Raw genomic sequence first — 18,800 nt, 5'->3', positions numbered from 1 at the left:
AATATTATTTTAGATATCTAGCACACTGTGGATTGTGTTCATGTCGTTTATTTGACATATTAAACATAAAAAAGCAGTTTTATTTTTGTTTTTAAGAAAACAAACGCGTTAGATAAAATCATAGAGAAAAACAGAGGCGAAGATTACCAATCATTTTCTGGAGCTCAACCCAGAATTCGTTTTAAAAGATTTGGACACAGTTAAAAATATTCAAAATTTAAGTTTAATAAAAATTGAAAATCTAAATTCTAGTATGTGAAATAATTTTGGAAGAATCTTGCATGTTTTTATGAGGGTTTTTGCTACTAAAAAACTTATTACTCTCACCTATAGATAGTGCCGAAAAAGTAGCATATGCAAGATATTTTCAATTGATGCATAAATATAACTTCCAAAATTGAATAGTGTGGGTAGAATGGTGAATATCACCATCAATGAGTTATATTCATGGAAACATTGATAATCCTGGTTATAGTCTCTGGAGCACTAGGGACCATTTTTTTAAATTAAAATCTACAAACAAAAGAAAATGGTCGTTTGATACATTTTGATATATCACTATTCAAATGAGCTAATAAATAATATTATAGACACATAACTTTCGATGTTTATTTGATAATTAATACTTGGTATTAAACTCATCATTCTAGAGTACTGTCGTATTTAACACAAGTGTAAATGACATTTTTGTATATTTATGTTAGTAGTTTTAGAATTGGCATTTGTGTATTTATATATAGGTATCTATACTCACAGAAAATAGCTTTTTTTATATCTTTACTATTAAATATTGTTGATGAATCTCAAATGTTTGCCTGCTGGCGAGCAAGTTCTTATTACTAATCTGTTTTTATTTTTTACATAATAAATAAATAAAAAATGAATTTATATCTTCAGTCAACATGTGATTGTAATCAATTGGCATAATTCTATTTGTTTTTCGACAATGTTGCAAAAATAAATAGGTGTTTTATTAGAAATTTCATTGTGATGTTGATATGACAGATAATTTTAACATGCAAATCAAACTGTGACAATACCGTCTCCGAGAGGCTTAAAAAACATCACTTTAATTGTAATTTACAATTTTTTTAAAAATCTTATTGTGTTTTTAATGCTTAAAAAATGAAATGAATTATTGAAAGTCGAAACTAATCTTTGTTGAATATAAACATAGAGATGGATTTTGTTTTTTTTGTTATATTGTGTAATGTTGCCTCCTATCCGCTTGCGGTTTTTTGTATTGTATATAGTTGTAATGCACTATGTAAAATGACACAATATTATCTGCCAACATTTGTGTTTGGTCTTAAGGTACCACTTTTTTTTTTTTGTATATATCGAATGAGGTACCGTGCATTTCTTTTACCGCACATAATGCTAAATTATATTACTTTAAACATACGTAACATAATCTGTGCATAATGGAATTTGATAAAAGTAATGCACAAAATCCAAACCGTAAAAAAGTAATCTTGAAGCTAACCGAGTTTCATTAGAAAATAAGTTGTTTCTGGAAAGTAAAGGTCCGCCATCACAATTGTTTAAAATATAATTAATGTTTTACTTAGTAAATACCACTATGAATAGTGTAATAATTTACTAAGTAAAACATAAATTAAAAATGGACAGATTTTATTACAAAGTGACTGCCTAATCAATGAAAAAGTTAAAAAATTGTTGAATGTTGTAAATGTATTAAGAAACCAGGTATTTTAACACACTAAGGACTGGAAAGGTATTTCTACCCGATGGGTCGATTGATACTTAAGGACAGGGAGGGTATTTTTACCTTCTGCGCCGGCCTCATTTCAAAGCCAGAAAAAAATATCATTTGATGTTTTTATATGAATATTATGTACCAATCTCTTTGTTAAAGTCATAATTATATGTACACAATTAACGAATCCCGTCGCCAGTGCTGTACAGCCGTAAAAAACACCCATCCTTAGTGTGTTAATAAGTGTTATATTCTAAAGTATCTCGACTTTGTGGTTGTCATTGTTCAAACTTTTTTTGTTTTTGTTTTCCGTGAATAATTTTCACAGGTGAGATATTTCGTGGAGTATATAACATGTTACGTGGGATATTGCTGTTTTTTTTTTAAGTTATCAAACTTTTGTCTATGACCAAACTTATTTATTTAACGTCACACTTCTAGTGTTAGACTGTGCATAATGCAATTTGAGATTAATAAATTGGCCATTTCATTTATCCGCACCTAATTTAAGAATTTTTAATAAAGTTATATTTTTTTATTCGTGTTTTCATTTAGACATGTGATATATTTTTTAATAGATAAATTTTATTCTCTATATTTTAACATCATATATTATCATCGCTAGATTTTGACTTGTCATATTATCAAGCTACCTGTAATTGTGTGTAATGTTAGAAATGTTATTCAACTGTCTATATGTTTTCTCAATAGTCAAACCTAATATCATTACATGAATTATTATACAACGGTTGTGTCTTGAACTATTTTATATTTTATTCCTATTGTATTTTTTAAAGGAGATTTGAGATTATTTAGCCATAAGCAAATTTTTAAATAGATTATTGTACAGGTGACATTATTTACATGTAGCATTTACTTGGTGTCTAAAGCTGTAACTGTTAATCTTAAGGATTTTACTATGACTCTTATGTATCCTTAGGAACTTAACATCCAAAAAATTTGCATGTATACAGTGCATGCTCAAATTATTATACTCAAAACAAATTTTCATCAACACTAAATTAATTACATGCCGTTTTCCTATATGTCTGGTAATAAATGTTGCATTTTTAAATTTTTACTTTTTTATTCCGCAAACAGTTTGTGTTGTTTTACTTTAAAAAAACATGGTCGACACATTGACTGTTTGTTGAGTGCTTTAACTATAGGATGCCAATTACTCATATTTATTTTGCATTTTGCATATGGAGTTAATTTTTTTATTCAACCATGAATTTCATTTGGAGCCTAACAGACTCGGCTTTCGAAAAAGCATCCACAGCGTAAAAACAACCATAATAACACTGTTCATAGCGTACAAAATAGCTTATATGATCAGTAATAGAACTGGAGGCCTATATATTGTGTATGGATTGGTCTCATGCACGTCTTGTAGAATTCTTATTATTGAGTATAATTATTTGAACTTCCTTAAAATAAGCTGCGATATATTGTCGCAAATCCTGAACGTTTGACGTTTTGGATTTACAGTTGCATACAATATGCAACGTGGTACATTTCTTTTCCTTATTTTATTTTAAATATATATATATATATATATATATATATATATATATATATATATATATATATATATATATATATATATATATATATATATGTATATATTCAAAACATTGATTATATTACATAGTCATTTATCAATATGTGTTAAAATACAAATGAATCTTATAACATAGCGATATTCAGCCAGTAAATATCGCAATGTGTATACTAATTATTAAAATGTCTACATATTTCTGTACCAATAAATAATAGTAAAATGATGGATTATAATTATTATTAGCAAACCAGTTGCTTAATAATTTTAATAAAATTGTCACTCATGTGTGTACACTGTAAATTAATTATAGAGTAAATGTACTTGTTTGTCTTCCAAAGCCAATGATTATTTTTGGCTGTAATTAATGGAATATATTCACAAAATATCTGAGGTTATTGAAAATAAATGTTGCAATCTGTAAATGGAATTTTTATTTATTAGATAATTGATAATCGGACGACAATTAAGAGGGGAATTTTAAGGACGCATCAAGTTTATTAGGGACATTTCGTTACATGAGAGAGAATAAAGATATAATGTATAGAGAAAGAGAAAACGTTTAATAAACATATAAAAATATGTTTTGACGACACGGGAGTGAAGCAAAAGAGAGGGACGAATACACAATGATAGAATTAGAAAGTGTCACGCTGCACACATTGTCACATGCGAAATATGAACACTGAGGCGCCACGTGTTGTGTAAGTAATATCTATCTTTGTTTTTTAACAAACAACAAATCAAATAGAAAATCAGGAACTGCAATAGATGCAATTTTTTCTTGCTTTCTTGATCTCATATTTTAGTCATCACAAAGAATATATAAGTAGGTATAACCACTTGCTGCACCAATCAATGACAGTGTTAATATTGAATATATATAATTATTGAAAATATTTTTTATGGAAATTTCATTTTGTATTTCTTTTGATATTCTCTCTCTCTCTCTCTCTTTGTCTTTCACACTAAATCTCTCTTATTCTTTATTTACTTGTTGCACAATAAAAAAAAAACTACGCCGAATACGAATAATTACCGAATATTAGGTGTAATAATAATGCTCACCAAGGTGAGAGCCGGCTGCTAAAAATTTAGTGGCACATCACTGGATACACTGATCGGAAGATACAAATCTGAGTTTTAAGGCCCAGCATTCGTTTAGTCCCAACTTAATTTAATCTAAATCCAGGTAACATTTTACGTAATTAATTTTTTTACTAAAAAAACACCGTTTGAAAAAAGTTATTGAAAGGTAAGGATTTATAAGAAAAAAAAAAAAAAAAAAAAAATATATATATATATATATATATATATATATATATATATATATATATATATATATACATTAAAAAAAAATCCAAAATACATTCTTTAAAAAAAATCAGGCATCAACCACAACGGACCACTTGCGTAGTCGTCCGCGTTCTGAAATTTAATTATGAGAATTTCCCCTTGAGGGAATGTTGTGTTCCGATGATATCTGTAGAGCCAATTATTCGGGTTTCTCGTTGGCTTGGTCACACCAGTCACAGACTTGTTGGTTTATACAAATCAGGGCCATGTAAAGTTTTTTTTATCTTTGCAGAAAACTCTTTCCTGCCCAAGGTATCAAAAAAACTATCTTCCGTTAGATGGGTTTAGTCAGGAATACAGACCTGAATGATGGAAGTTTAACTTCTGAAACATGTAGTCTATAATAAAACTCAAGTGGTAAAAAACAAGTGTTTTCTTTAATCATTGTTACAGTATAAACATTTTCAAACACCTTAATTTACGGCGTTTGAAAATGATCAAAACACATGTAACAAAACATTTTAAGAAATAGTAGCAAGTAAATCTAAAATTAAAAATGGATAGATTTTGCCACAAACTGACTGCTGAATCAATTAATGAAAAGACTTTTTAAATTTATTATTTATTTAAATATTAACATTATACAGTACACAATAAATGAGATAATTTTTGGAAGTAGTAAGCATTTTGAAATAAAAGTAAAGTAGAAGCACTCTAGTCCGCCCTCAGTTGGTCCGCCACTCTGGTTGATCTGACCGTGTTCAAGTCCTGGTTGTTGGACTATTTATGAAGTAATTATTTACTATCGACTATGTTTAACTTTTATACATATTGTAACTCTTTTTCAATAATAATTAGAGGTTTGCAATGTCTTTAACGTAAAGAGCAAAATGTTAAGCAATTTTTATGTTCCGAGATTGTTTATTTTATTGTATTTTCTAATTCAAACCCTTTTAGCTTTCCAACCATAATCCCAAAAGTGACAAATTAGAGAGCTTCTACTAAATTAAATTATTATTTTACATCCCTTTTTGATTTCAGGAGATTCAATGCAATGAACTGGCTTTGAGGTTCACCGAATCCTAATGAGTCATGGTAGGTTCATAAACTACCTTTAACATTTCAAGCTCTTCCAGATCAACAGCTGCCCACTTGACTATGAAACACCTCAAGATGTCCCTCGCCTGTTGGTACATTGCCTCTTTTTTAGATTTCAGGGACAACTACCAGAGAGGAAATGCAGGGGTCTGGGTTAGGACCTATCTGATTAACAGACCAGTGATAGTTCATAAGGAACTTATACGACAGGTAATATCTTACATGGTAAAGTTAGTGCAGGACTTTGGTAATAAACCAAAGGACACAAATTCCGTACACTCTTCTAGTGGAATGGAAGGCTTGTTGATGACTGTCAGCAGTCCGGTTTCTCCTGACGAGTTTTTAGTGGTTTCCTCTTTACAAGAACAAACGCATAGAAATTTTTGGTTAGGCCCGCGGTGAATATCCCTTTTAATATAAACACTGATTAAACTAAAATATAAAGTGATGGAAAGTAAAAAAATCCACTTTAAAAATGCCAACTGAATGGGAAGTGTAAATTTGTCTTTTTCGGGATTTTCTGCCTCCAACATTGAGGGAGCTTTTAACATCGCACGGGGCATTTTTGTTTTATGTTTTCTTGACACCGCGGGCTTAGTGTCCTCGGTACGCATGCAGTTGCCAAACACTAGCAGAGATTTCTGAGTAACTGGTTGCGGATGCCACGACCCAGCGTCGGGGAGGTAAGGTAGAGAGGGGCTCGCGGGGAGCTCGGTTGAGCAACAAGCTACCGAGTCAGGAATTTCATCGGCAGTAGGTGCAATTTGATGTTCAAATCACCTCAAGTCGCATCAAAATTGTATTCCATTCGGTTGAGATCAAACAATTCACACCAGTACTTCAATTCTGTCTCTTCAATTTCACGCCAACTCTGAAATCAATACAATTATTTATTTTTCGAATGAAAAATTAAAGGTTAAAATGTTTTTGGGAGAGATAAATTCACATACATTAAAATTTTTCAGAAATAATGAATGCAAAAATACCAAAGAGCTTTAATAATTACAAATGTGGGGTAACACGGAAAAAATGTCCCGATTTTCAATCCCCTTTTCCATTTCTTTCATTCTCATTTCATTTTCATGGATATTTTTCATTCTTTTGCATATTACTTCATTATATTAAGGAGGACACGAGCGACATACTTAGAAGTTCATAATGGTATCACAAGGATGTTTTTTTTTAGATGTGACACTATTCCCTTATCACTCTTATTTGTATTTTCCATATGCCTCTCATATTGTTTCTTTGGAAACTCACTATCAGTCGTTGGTTGGTAAAATGAAGGAGATGAAGGCGTTTTGGCGTTTTTAGTCCTAGATCACCAAATTGAATAGACTTAATGCATAGAAAATCATAATGCTTATTAATTTCCAGTACGATCCTGCTATGGGTAATTTATCCCAGCCAATTTTACTTATTTTAGTTGGTTTAGTATCCCAAAGACCATGTGAACTTGCTAGCAGGAAATTTCCAATGTCTCTTCATGAACTCTAGGAATGGGGATAATTGGGTCATCCTCAGTGGGCATCGGTCGCTTAGCCCTAGAATCAAAATCAATCTTTTAACCCGTAAGCTGCCCATTGCATCTATTGTCGTTTTTATAGAAGTACCGTTGACGGCATGCATAGTCGTTTTTCAACTTTACATACTTATATCAACACCTTTGGATAATTTTTTGCACTTAAATTTGGTTTGAGGCATGGATGAATTAGCTCTCTTTGATTTTAGTGTCATAAAATATCAAAATTATTTTATTTTAGTGTCAACTTTGTTGTGAATACTTCCGGTCGTCCCGTGTTCGTCGCGTGCTCTCAGTATCGTATAGTCTGTTCAATCGGTTTAGGCTCAATCTAAATTATCATTAACTATTTTAATCATTATTATATTTATTAACTGTGTGGAACTAGAAGGATATTATAATTAACTAACAAGTGATTGTGTAACATGGTGTTTTGTGATATTTTTATACTATTTTTTTGTTTGTTTATTATCGTGCGGTGCTTCAAATACTGGAAGCATTTTTTTTTTTATAACTTTTAACATCATAAATGTGTCTGTACCTAATTAAAATTTATACGGCAATGACGAATCATGTTTTTGTAATAAACAACGATTCTGAAAGCAAAAATGGTGAAAGCGACCATTACCAAAATGCGAGAAAAGGAATAGTCACACAATTTTAATGTCCCACATGCAAAATGAATTTTGTTCTGATCCCTGTTTTGAAGATTTTCACACAATTTCGAAATATTAATCATGTCTGTTTTTACTATAAACTTTGATTTAAAATATTTTTCTAAATTTCATTTTAATTTATATTTATCTTTTAATACAATGCATTTTAAAAAAACTGCGCGCACGCAAAAATAGACTATACGACAGCCACGTATTTTATACGGCCGCCAAATTTTCTTCCGCGAGTCATACATAATAAGTAAAGTGAATAAGTAAAGTGTACTGTGAACATCTATAACGGATATCCGAACGACTTCCGAAAGTTTCACTACATGCTTTAATTTTGTCAAAAATATTGTAATGTAAAATGATCCAGTATGTGACGGAAAGTTTGACACTCGTAATTGAACAGCTTAGAGGTTAAACTTATAAACTAAAAATATATATCCTGCAGTAAAGTTTTCATAACACAATATCATTGAAATATACCAGTTATCAATATCACCAAATCGCTAAAAACAACTGTGCAACGATACAATAACACAATGAAAACAACTTTAATAAAAATCACAAAAAAATATTATCACAACCGCACATGTTAACTCGCTTTTACTATGCAAAACAGTGTTACTCATGAAATGGTCCGAACGCAACAAAAATTTCCAATGAATTAAACGAATATTTTGCTCCTTAAATAAATTTTAAAAAACTAATGATATCAACGGTGCTCAGGTTTATATTTTGAAATACAACCTTTATTGAGGCTTGCACATTAATGTCTGCATGCGCATATCCTGAGTAAAAAGTAGACGGCAGATATGGACACGCTAGGCGTGATCTTAGCATGGAATGTGTTAAACTAGATGCAATTTTAGAAAAGGAGTTAATATTTTGTACTGAACCCCTAAAATTTTGAGATGGAGACCTTGGGAGAATAAAAGAGGTGTCCTCAAAAAAGATGGTCCCATGATAAAGCCGCTGCGGGGGGCAGGATTGGCTACTAGCAGCAACAGGCGACGTGGCGTAGTTGGTAGACGCTCGACTGCAAAACTGGCTTTGCGGGTTTGATTCCCGCTATTTGCAAAATGAATTCAAGAAAGATTTATTTCCAATAGGTATGAGTGTTTGTGATGTATTTTTCACATTTACCTTCCCTATCCTTACTATCCTACCAGCAGACAAGCATCTAAAATAGAGGCTTTGTGGGCTATTTCTTTAAAAATAAAAAAAATAAAACAAACAGATAAAAGTGGAAGGATACGGAAGGGACCTATGTCCAGCAGTGGAGGACAGAAAGCTAAAGAAAAAGGTTTTCTAGAGAGGAAAAGCACATAGCAGTGATCATTCTGCAATGATAATAGCAGTGAATGTGTTCACATTATGCAACTGTCTCAGTGAATGATTTTGGCACACATGACAGAATTTAAAAGTATAAAGACTTACCGGAATAACATGAACACTCTTCTTTAGAACTAAATTGACATGGAAATATTCAACGTTTAGAAATTTAAAGAATACTTTATTTTGTGGTTGCAAAAGAGTGGGATGTTTAGGTTTTAGGGTTATAAAAATCAAACCTTTTACTGTTGGATATATCATACACTTTTACAGTATTTTTACCTTTCCTTTCGGCTGTTTTAACAACATACTATATACTTGCGGCCGGTTGTAACGTCTGACGTTACGCACCGCAGACTCCGCGCATGATGCGCAAAGGCTCACTTGGGCTCAGTTATGTTTATTGATTTGAATTGTCAAAGTACTACGCATGCGTATCCTCTGTGTTGCTACTACAATATTATCATAATGTGGCAGTTATTAAAAAATCTAAATAATAAATATTATTTACCTAGTTACCTACCTATTTGTGTTTTTTATTTATTTATATTTTTCATCGCACGTACAGAGCTTAGAATAATTATTATAACTTGACCTTAATCAAACCGACATTAACTCTTGACCATTAAATAACGACTCGAGTATAAGGAATTTAATTTCGATTCCAGAAGGATTTACTACTCGGATTTATACTCTGGAGCCATATTATGTATTGATTTATACATGAGTGGATGGACTTTATTCTCAACTATTACTATGTTACTATCCTCTGCTGCAAGAGCTTCTAAACTTCTTGAATTCCAGTCTAGTAGCACACATTCCCAGACTGACTGTTCAACCTATACAATTTTCGATTGAGAATTCACTGAGAGTAGTTGCTAATTTCCTTCTCCTATTTGTCTTCTCTAGACTTCTAAATGTGGACGACTAGTGTAGCTTTAGTTTCCCGTAGTATGGTACTTAAACAACGAATACTGAAATAAAAAGCACATAAATAATGCCAATTTGTTCGGCCTCATTAGTTCCTGACACTTAAAAAGGACGACCACAGATAACTCACAGACCAAAAACACCACCACAACCACTTATTGAGAATGTCATACGGCAATGTGTAGTAATGCGCATGCGCTTTGAAAAATGTTGTACTCGACAAAAAAAAATTCCCATTAATTTTTCCAAAAGTTAAGTCAACTTCAAAAATGGATGTTGATGTCTGTTGAAAAAGGAACATAAAGACTTTTAAAAAGTTTAGCCTCACTTTTTTTTCTAGAGAATTCACTTATCAAACCTAGAAGCATCTAAGGTTCAGCCTTTGATTACAGATGTACACAAAATACCCCGCTTTCATACAATAGGTGTGTATGTAAAAAAATAATATGTCTTGTCAAAATTAAAAGCGATTGTTTTTACTTAGAATTTTCACTCATGAATTGCATGAAATTATAGTAACTTTAAACATATAGAGTAAATCCACTCACGAGTGGGCATAGGCTATAAAACTTTAAAAGTTAAAGCCTGAGTAGGGTCATGATAACGCTGTGTTGCATAAGACGTAGCTAAATTTCAGTCACTTAGATGTTTATTTAATGTTGGGTAATTCAAAAAAATCCCAACTTTAAATAAAGGACTTACCCATTCATAACCCTGGTAATACCGTGTTGACATTGATGACGTCAGATTTATATTGACGACGAAGATGGCTGTCCGTCCGTTTGACGTCGGAATGCTGTCAATTGCGTTTTTAATTTTATCATGTTTCTGTGTGAATTTTTCTACCCAAGGTAATTTTTATTTATACTATGATATGTGTTTTGGCTTTTTCGTGTACCGATTTTCTGGCATGTTGTCCCAAAAAATGTCTAGAAATGGTTTTCATTGTTCACGATCGGTGCGCTCTGGCTAAAGATCACTGCATCGTAATTGATACAAATTTATTCACGACGAATGATTCAGCCACCAGCAGAGTGTTACTTAACCTTTTTACCTGACTTGACCGCAGTGATTCACTTTATTTAATATCTTCAAATTTTATACCTATTTCTCTATATAGCGCTGTATTACGTGTTGCTTTTTTTCATCCCGATATTGGTTTTTACTATTCACGCGTGGATAAACACTTCTAAAAAAAGTCCCTACTTATTACTTAATATGCTTTCTCCGCAACAAATTTATTTCGGTTTTTAAGATTAATTCTTTTTTTGTATTGTACGTAAATATTTATGAAACGTTTTACTATAATATTTGAATTAACTTTAGGAAAATACTTAAACAATCAAATTTAGGCGTAACATATTTTCCCAAACCATATAATAAATGTGTACGCGGTTCTAAATTCAAGAAAAGTTCATTCTATGAACTATTTACAATATTTTATTCCCCATGAAATTGGATAAAAATGCACCAAAATCCTTACTTCTGGAACCAATATAAAATCTTCTCAAGTTTCTCAGAATTCATGTAGACATTGACCTGTCACTCAAAAAAAATAGTACAATTAACCTGTTTTTTTTTATACCTGTGGCAATTTAAAATGATTAAAAGAAACCTTCATTTTAAATCACTTAAGCTCCTTATGAATCTGTATGTGGTGTCTCGTATAGACTTTTGTATTGCTCAAATAGATAAACAAAATGCAAAGAGCAAAGATAATACGAAGCCAATAAATGACAACCAATGCTGGTTATACAACTAACCAACTTTTCAAAATCATGGAAATACGTGATGTGGGAATATGTTTTCCAATTTACTGAAGTGCTGACCTTTATGACTTTTTGTATGACGTATAAATATATACAATCTAATCTATACAGGTAGTATTGCAAAATGTGTCCTCGGCACGGGAATACCCAGTAAAACCACATAAATGTTAAAATTGTAAATATGTGTATGATGAAAAAAAAATTAATACATGAAGGTTCTATATATCCTCAGAAATTTATTTAACGAGGCGTTTTAAGCTTCTGTAAAATTTAGCCTTACGCTTTGTTTTTTTTTTTGGAAACTGCCTGTGTCTGAATAATTGAGATTACTGACATTAGTCAACAGTAGGTTATCATAAATAGACTAGTAAATATAGTTATGTCCCTGCTCTTTATCATGCAATGTTGTTTTACATGCAGATAATATTCTCCAATGATAAAATGTGAACTTGAACCTGGACTGCAATTCTGCATACACATTGCATTATCTGTGCAGCGATACGACGCTCTAACCGTCGTGCTATCTTATTTACACAAGTATCTTACGAGCTTCTATCTCTTTTTTTATGCAATTATAATGAAAAAATGATGCAGCGCATCTGCTAATTTTTCCGTGGCTGCATAATCACTATATTAATTAATGAAACGTATGCAGGCAAATAACATCATTTTCTTCAAATAGCTTTCCTCTCAGATGGACTTTTTTTAGTTGACACGGGGACAGATTGTCAATATACTATTTACAGTATTGTAGTGTACCGAGAACTACCTGAATTAAATGACTTTCAGAGTAATAGATATCTTTATGTTTATATCTATTATTTTGAAAGTCATTCACTTCAGGTGGTTCTCGATACACTACTATACTACTTTTTACAGTATTGTAGTGTATCGAGAACTACCTGAAGTACTATACTGTATACTGTAAATAGTATTATTGTAGTGTATCGAGAACTACCTGAAGTAAATGACTTTCAGAGTAATAGATATCATTATATTTATATCTATTACTCTGAAAGTCATTCACTTCAGGTATTTCTCGATTCACTACAATACTACTATTTACAGTATTGTAGTGTATCGAGAACTACCTGTAGTAAATGACTTTCGGAGTAATATATATTGTTATGTTTTTATTCGGTAGATCATTGTGTCTTGGCTCCGTATGCGGCTGACGATAACTACCATATCTTCCCGAATGATGTCGTCTTGCTGAACTGTCCAAGGCATCGTCGTGATGTGTCTAACGATGCTAATACTGAAGCCCCTGCTGTGGATCTAAGTAAATTAGCCAAAAATGGCACTGTTAAACTGCAAAAAAATGAAACAATTTCTCCAAGTTAGTATTATATTAAAAAAAAAATTTTGTACTCGACCATTTTCATCATATTGTCTATTATGCAAATCAATTCACCCTGTTTCAGTTTACATTTGATGTGAAAGATAGTGTAGACTGTTAAAAGAGGTAGATTTGATATTGAAAAAGGTGTGGAGTGACTTATGCATATTGCCAAGAATACTATTTACACTTGGTTAATATTTTTATGTTGGTGTTTTCATTTTACTGTGGCTTTATATCACTGCATTAACATATTATATTCTTTTTATGAGTTTATTTCATTCACATGATCATTTATTCCCGAATATTTCTCTTGACCCTTTATGTTTACCCACTGTATAGAGCAGAGGTGTCAAACTCAAAAGGGATCTGGGGCCGCATAAGGTATTTTGGGTACGCCGGTGGGCCACATCATAAACCTCGAAAATCTCATTTTCATTTTTATCTTACTTTTGGTGAATAATTTATTATTATAAAATACATTCACATGAGGTACAGTAGTTCCAAATCAATGATTTTGTAAAAGAATATCATATGTTCCAGTACAAAAAAAATCAATGAAGAATTAAAATAAAAGAAAAATATAATGCGAGTGTCCGCGGGTTGCAAAAAAATTCTCGCGAGCCGCAATTTGACATGCCTGGTACAGAGGACTGCATACCTCACCTCGAAAGTTTGATATAAATAAATCAAATGTTATAGATGTCATTTTGTATAAACAGATTCTCAACAGTTGAAAATAGTAATTAATTAATATTTTCTTATTTCCATTTTAAGTATAATGTTCTAAAATTTATTTATATTTTAGGTATTAACATACCTAATGTAGCATATAATAATATGAGGATAAATGAATATTCTATTTGATTACTTGACTGCTCACATGAAACAAATTTATTGTAGATAATAAAAATGGCAAATTGTTTCAAAATTGATAGTATTTTTTTGTTTGTGCTTTATGTGCCTAAATAGAATTAACATACAATGATCTGTATTTTTTTTCATATTTTCATCATATTTTCATATATATTTTCATCATATCATATTTTATTGGCACCGTACCATTTCTACACTTAAGTCCATATCAGAAATATGGTTTTTGTTAAGCAAACAGTTCATATGATATTATGATATTAACAATTTTAGTATAATTATAGAATTTGACAAGTAATTTACAGGTGGACAGACTCGTAAAGTGAAATGAGTCGTAGTAACCGTATTTAAAATATTGTAATTATCCTAATACATATATGAGAACTATAGATTAAAAATATAACCGCCACAATTTGACAAATTACATTAATAAGACTTGATCCTGTGAATGGAGATTTTTACTCTTATTATGCCTTACCAGAAAAAAATGCATAACTTATGCAGGAGGAAGGGAAGGGTTTTTCCTGCTCCTATTTCGCTGATTTTGTTTGTCATTCTTCGTTAGGGTGTTATTTGTTAGTATAATTCTTACCAATCCTAATTGTGTATGTTTATACACTATGTCTATAAAATAATTTGTTTTACAGAAATTGAGCTTAGTATACCACACCACAATTTGGGTGAAAATGGTACCGGGATTCGCCAGTATAAAGATGGAATTAACAGTACTAAGTCTGTTAAGTATTCAAGTACTGGTACGCCCATCGTCGTAAGTGACCCGATTATTCCCGAAGAAGGTACAATTACAATTTATGTTTTACCATTCTGCACTTCTTCTCAGGATACCACTCTGCAGTAGAGTCTATTTATATCTCAAGTACTTCCACTACAGGGAGATCCCTCTTCTTTCTTTACTCCGTTTAACTTACAATATATATTTCTTCATATTTCTCTCTCTGTCCCTGTTCTCTCTCATTTGGACTGATGTGCATTATCTCTCAGACTGAATATTGAATGAAAAGGGCATCGCAGCTTTAACGAAATCCCCTTTTAGCTTGATACAACGATTCTGAACATTTTCAAGTAGTAGATGAGGCTGATCCCATGAAAAACCCTAAATACATTGATCATGACATTCCCTGCAGTTGTTCGCGTCTTTGGCCCATTCTTTCGCTTTTTTATTTGACTCTGGACACAATGGTGGATTCAAGTTTCATCCGCAGTGTTTATGAATGCAAGAACTTGAAGGATTGCATCTAAACAGTTCCAAACATGCTTTCAAATGGCGTACTTGTTGCCACCAAGCTGCTGGAAGTGATCGCGGCAATTTTTTTTTCTTATATGCAAATGTCTGCTGTATATTCTTTATGCATTCTTAAGAGATATTTACAATCTCGCTTGCTTTGCACATTAGGATCAGCCATCACGATAGTATGGAATTTTTGGTTGTGGATTCAGCTGTCCACTATTTTATGGTTTGTTAATCCATTCAAAATTAGTAATGAATCTGAATACACTGAAATTGGATAAAATTTTGACAGCTGCATAGTAACAGATTGTCCATGAGGGGAATGTGATTCCTTTGCACTTATTATCAGTCCACCTAGTAGTCCACCTAACCTCTATATCTCCCTTTTTCCTTAGAAGATCTCAATTAGTATAATAGTGTTTGTCGTGACATTTTGTTAACACTAATTTATTTGCTAATAAATAAATAATAAATAAGTGATACTTACTGACCTAATAATTGCATGTATCGGATGAAGGAAATTTATTGAAAATAAATGGAACATAGATATTACTCAGTGTAATAATATAGTAGTATATTATTTTTTGACATCTCATCAAAGATGAAGAAGAATATGGAAGTCTGGGCATTTACAGGGCTGACGACCGTCATAGGCTAGTTTAAGTGATCACTTTACACACAAGAACAAGGTTTCTAAATTGGTTCATATATATATAGAACTTCCAAGAATTTGAGTAGTAGTAATGGGTAGAATTGGTGAATGTTACACGTGTGTAAAGTGGTCACTTAAACCAGCCTATGACGGTCGTCAGCCCCGTAAATGCCCAGACTTCCATATTCTTCTTCATCTTTGATGAGATGTCAAAAAATAATATGAAAATAACTCCTGTAATTGGAGATAATCCAGATTTTGTGAACAAGTATTTGGACACACTTAAAATGTTGTAAATATAATAGTATTGTTAATTAACACCTTGACTACCAAAATCGGCCTTCGTCAGCCATCCAGAATTTACATTCATCTTGCCATGGGTGATGATTATGGTGGGCTTTAGTGACTAAGTGTTGAATGTCGCCTCGTTTACATCAGTCTCCAAGCTCGTATTTAAATGCATCCATTTTATAGGATTCATTCAGTTTATCCTGCATTCGGCTCGTGACTTCGTTCCGACAGCGTTTTTGTTAATCTTCCACTCGCCAACGAAACTGCTGCTCAATAGTTTACTGAGGGATGGGTTAACATGTTGCTAATATGTGGTCATGTGATATCTGGCAATTACGGCAGAATGCCAGAGTTTAACAGAAAGTGAAATGTAGGTTATAAAATTTAGCTAAGTTATTTTTCACATGCATTTTTGTTTTTCTGCACCTGGAGTGTGAGATCATTTGTATACACGTATAATTATACGTATTAAGTGTCTCTGTTAACATAACTCATTGATTCCCAACCTTGAGGTGTAGTTTGCATGCCTCTAAGATTTACATAGCATATATATCTATATATATGCTATATTTATATTTGAATTAAAAACTTATCCAAGGGCGTGATTAACCCATCAATATTAAGTTATTCAATTAAGCATTTTAAAAACCACAATTTGCTATTTTAGCTTGTTTCATTGCAAAACTTTTATTTTAAAAATGTAATATTTTGAGACTTTTGGTGTAGATGCCATGTGTTTATGTGATATATTCATTCACTAAAATCATGTTTCCTAAAATAAGATCATTTTAAAGCGTGAGATCATGGCTAGAATTGTATAAATACTTTCATTTGAATGTGCTGATTGTGTTGAGCTTCAACACTCAATCATTCATCCAATTTCAAATTGAAATCTACATGAGGTCTACTCGGCTGTCCAAACTTAAAACACATTAAGGGACATTTTTTTGCATTTTTGGACTAAGTAGATTCTACTTAGTCCAAAAATGCAAAAAAACATTTAAAAAAAAAGGCCCCTTTCTGTGTTTTGAGTTTAGACAGCCGTACTGCCCTTGGCCTGCCGATTAGAAATTAATAATAAAAGAGTTTGGAATTGGCCCTTTGCAAAATGTTATTGTAAAATGGTTTTTTTGATGTTACATTTGTTTTTAAAATATCGTATTTATTTGGTGTTAATTTTTCTTATTTTCCGCTTAAAAGAAAAGTATTATTGATTTTGTTTTGTTGTGATTTCAATTAGCTTTTCCAGTACTAGAATTAGTTCCTACAATCGGTTGTGCACAACTTATGAGAAAGCCGAACAATCAGAAATATTAATAGGTAGAAAATACAGTCTAGGTCAGGAATGGCGAATGAGAAACCTGTGAGAAATCATCTAACCCGCTTTTTAGGTAAAACATTTAGGTAAAATTATTTTTATTTAATAAAAAAAATTAAAAGCGATTAAAAGAATAGCTACTGCGCTTTTAAATACATTTGGATCGACATATGCGTGCGAGCAGTTATTTTCATCAATGAATTTTACTAACTCTCGGTCTACTGCAAACGAAAACTATGGATCGTTATGTAAAGTATGGTATTTTCTTTACTTATAACCTTCGTATGCGTTATATATTGTTATCTCCATATGATTTACATGTTATATTAAGAGTTTTAATAGACCCAACATTAACTTTGGAACGGGTCCGTTGGAACCGCTTGGTAGACAGAGAGTTGAATCACCGCTACGACATCGACATAGTTAAGAAATGACTGCTGCATGTGTAAGATTAATCACCACTAACTATGAACCATAATAATAACAATATATATATATATATATATATATATATATATATATATATATATATATATATATATATATATATATATATATATAATTTTCTTCATTTATTTTTATTTATATAGAGTTCATTGAAATTTTCCTTGTAAATTCTAAAATTAATTAAATTTGTAACCCTTTCTTTTAATTATTGAACTTATGTGACCCTCGGTATGGATTTTTATTTAAAAAAAATCATATTTGACCCACTTGCGATAAACTTTTGTCATCTCTGAAAAAATAGAAAAAAATTCAGCTTTTTTCTTTTATGGCACCCTTAGACAATTAAAAAAGAAAACAGGAATCTACCCACATGCGTGGAACAGTTGAACTGCTAAGAATGGGTCTGGATCAGATGAAAAAGCAAATACTTCCTCTTTTCCAAATTCAACCGGCAGTTGAAAGGAAAAAGTGGGAGAATCATTTCTACTTTCTCTGTTGCAGGCGTCATAGACAGTCTACGTGCATACGCCGCGTACATGCGGACGCCTAGGCGCGTCTGTAATTTTCTAAATAACAGTGGTTATTTAGAAAATTTGCAGTCTAAATTATTTGTATCGTACTTCAGCTATCATTAACCCACAATTTCTTTGATGAAATTGATGAAGATAAGAAATATTTTATTTAATTCTCGAGAAATTGATTTTATTCAATTAAATACACCAACCATTTTCTAATCCTTAA

The 18,800-nt window shown here is 31.7% G+C and overlaps 1 protein-coding gene and 1 long non-coding RNA gene across 4 annotated transcripts in view; one reads left to right on the top strand and one right to left on the bottom strand.

Annotated features, from left to right (window-relative positions):
- Positions 1-5,183: 5,183 nt before the first annotated feature.
- On the bottom strand, positions 5,184-9,611 carry LOC148312895 (uncharacterized). 2 transcript variants are annotated; one of them, XR_015838664.1, is made up of 3 exons: positions 9,297-9,599; positions 6,821-7,219; positions 5,184-6,546 (listed from the first exon to the last, which is right to left on the bottom strand). It is a non-coding gene; the product is annotated as an uncharacterized LOC148312895 (long non-coding RNA). The 2 variants fall into 2 exon arrangements; XR_015838663.1 differs by having other exon boundaries at positions 6,821-9,611.
- Positions 9,612-10,874: 1,263 nt separating this feature from the next.
- The window catches only part of l(1)G0289 (plexin domain containing lethal (1) G0289), a 22,531-nt gene continuing 14,605 nt past the window's right edge, over positions 10,875-18,800 (top strand). Inside the window, exons 1-3 of one of the 2 annotated variants that reach the window (XM_088271264.1) lie at positions 10,875-10,972; positions 13,035-13,229; positions 14,750-14,899. In XM_088271264.1, the coding sequence (XP_088127390.1) occupies positions 10,888-10,972; positions 13,035-13,229; positions 14,750-14,899 (430 nt within the window). In that variant the 5' untranslated portion in view covers positions 10,875-10,887. The remainder of the gene's footprint in view (positions 10,973-13,034; positions 13,230-14,749; positions 14,900-18,800) is intronic. The other variant, XM_088271273.1, reaches the window with a different exon arrangement.

Source organism: Brachycentrus maculatus, unplaced genomic scaffold, assembly GCF_059751285.1.
Source record: "Brachycentrus maculatus isolate JH-2025_06_01 unplaced genomic scaffold, ASM5975128v1 h1tg000029l, whole genome shotgun sequence".
Taxonomy (NCBI): domain Eukaryota; kingdom Metazoa; phylum Arthropoda; class Insecta; order Trichoptera; family Brachycentridae; genus Brachycentrus; species Brachycentrus maculatus.
The sequence above is the reverse complement of the archived record's forward strand: the minus strand, read 5'-3'. Positions and strand labels throughout refer to the sequence as shown.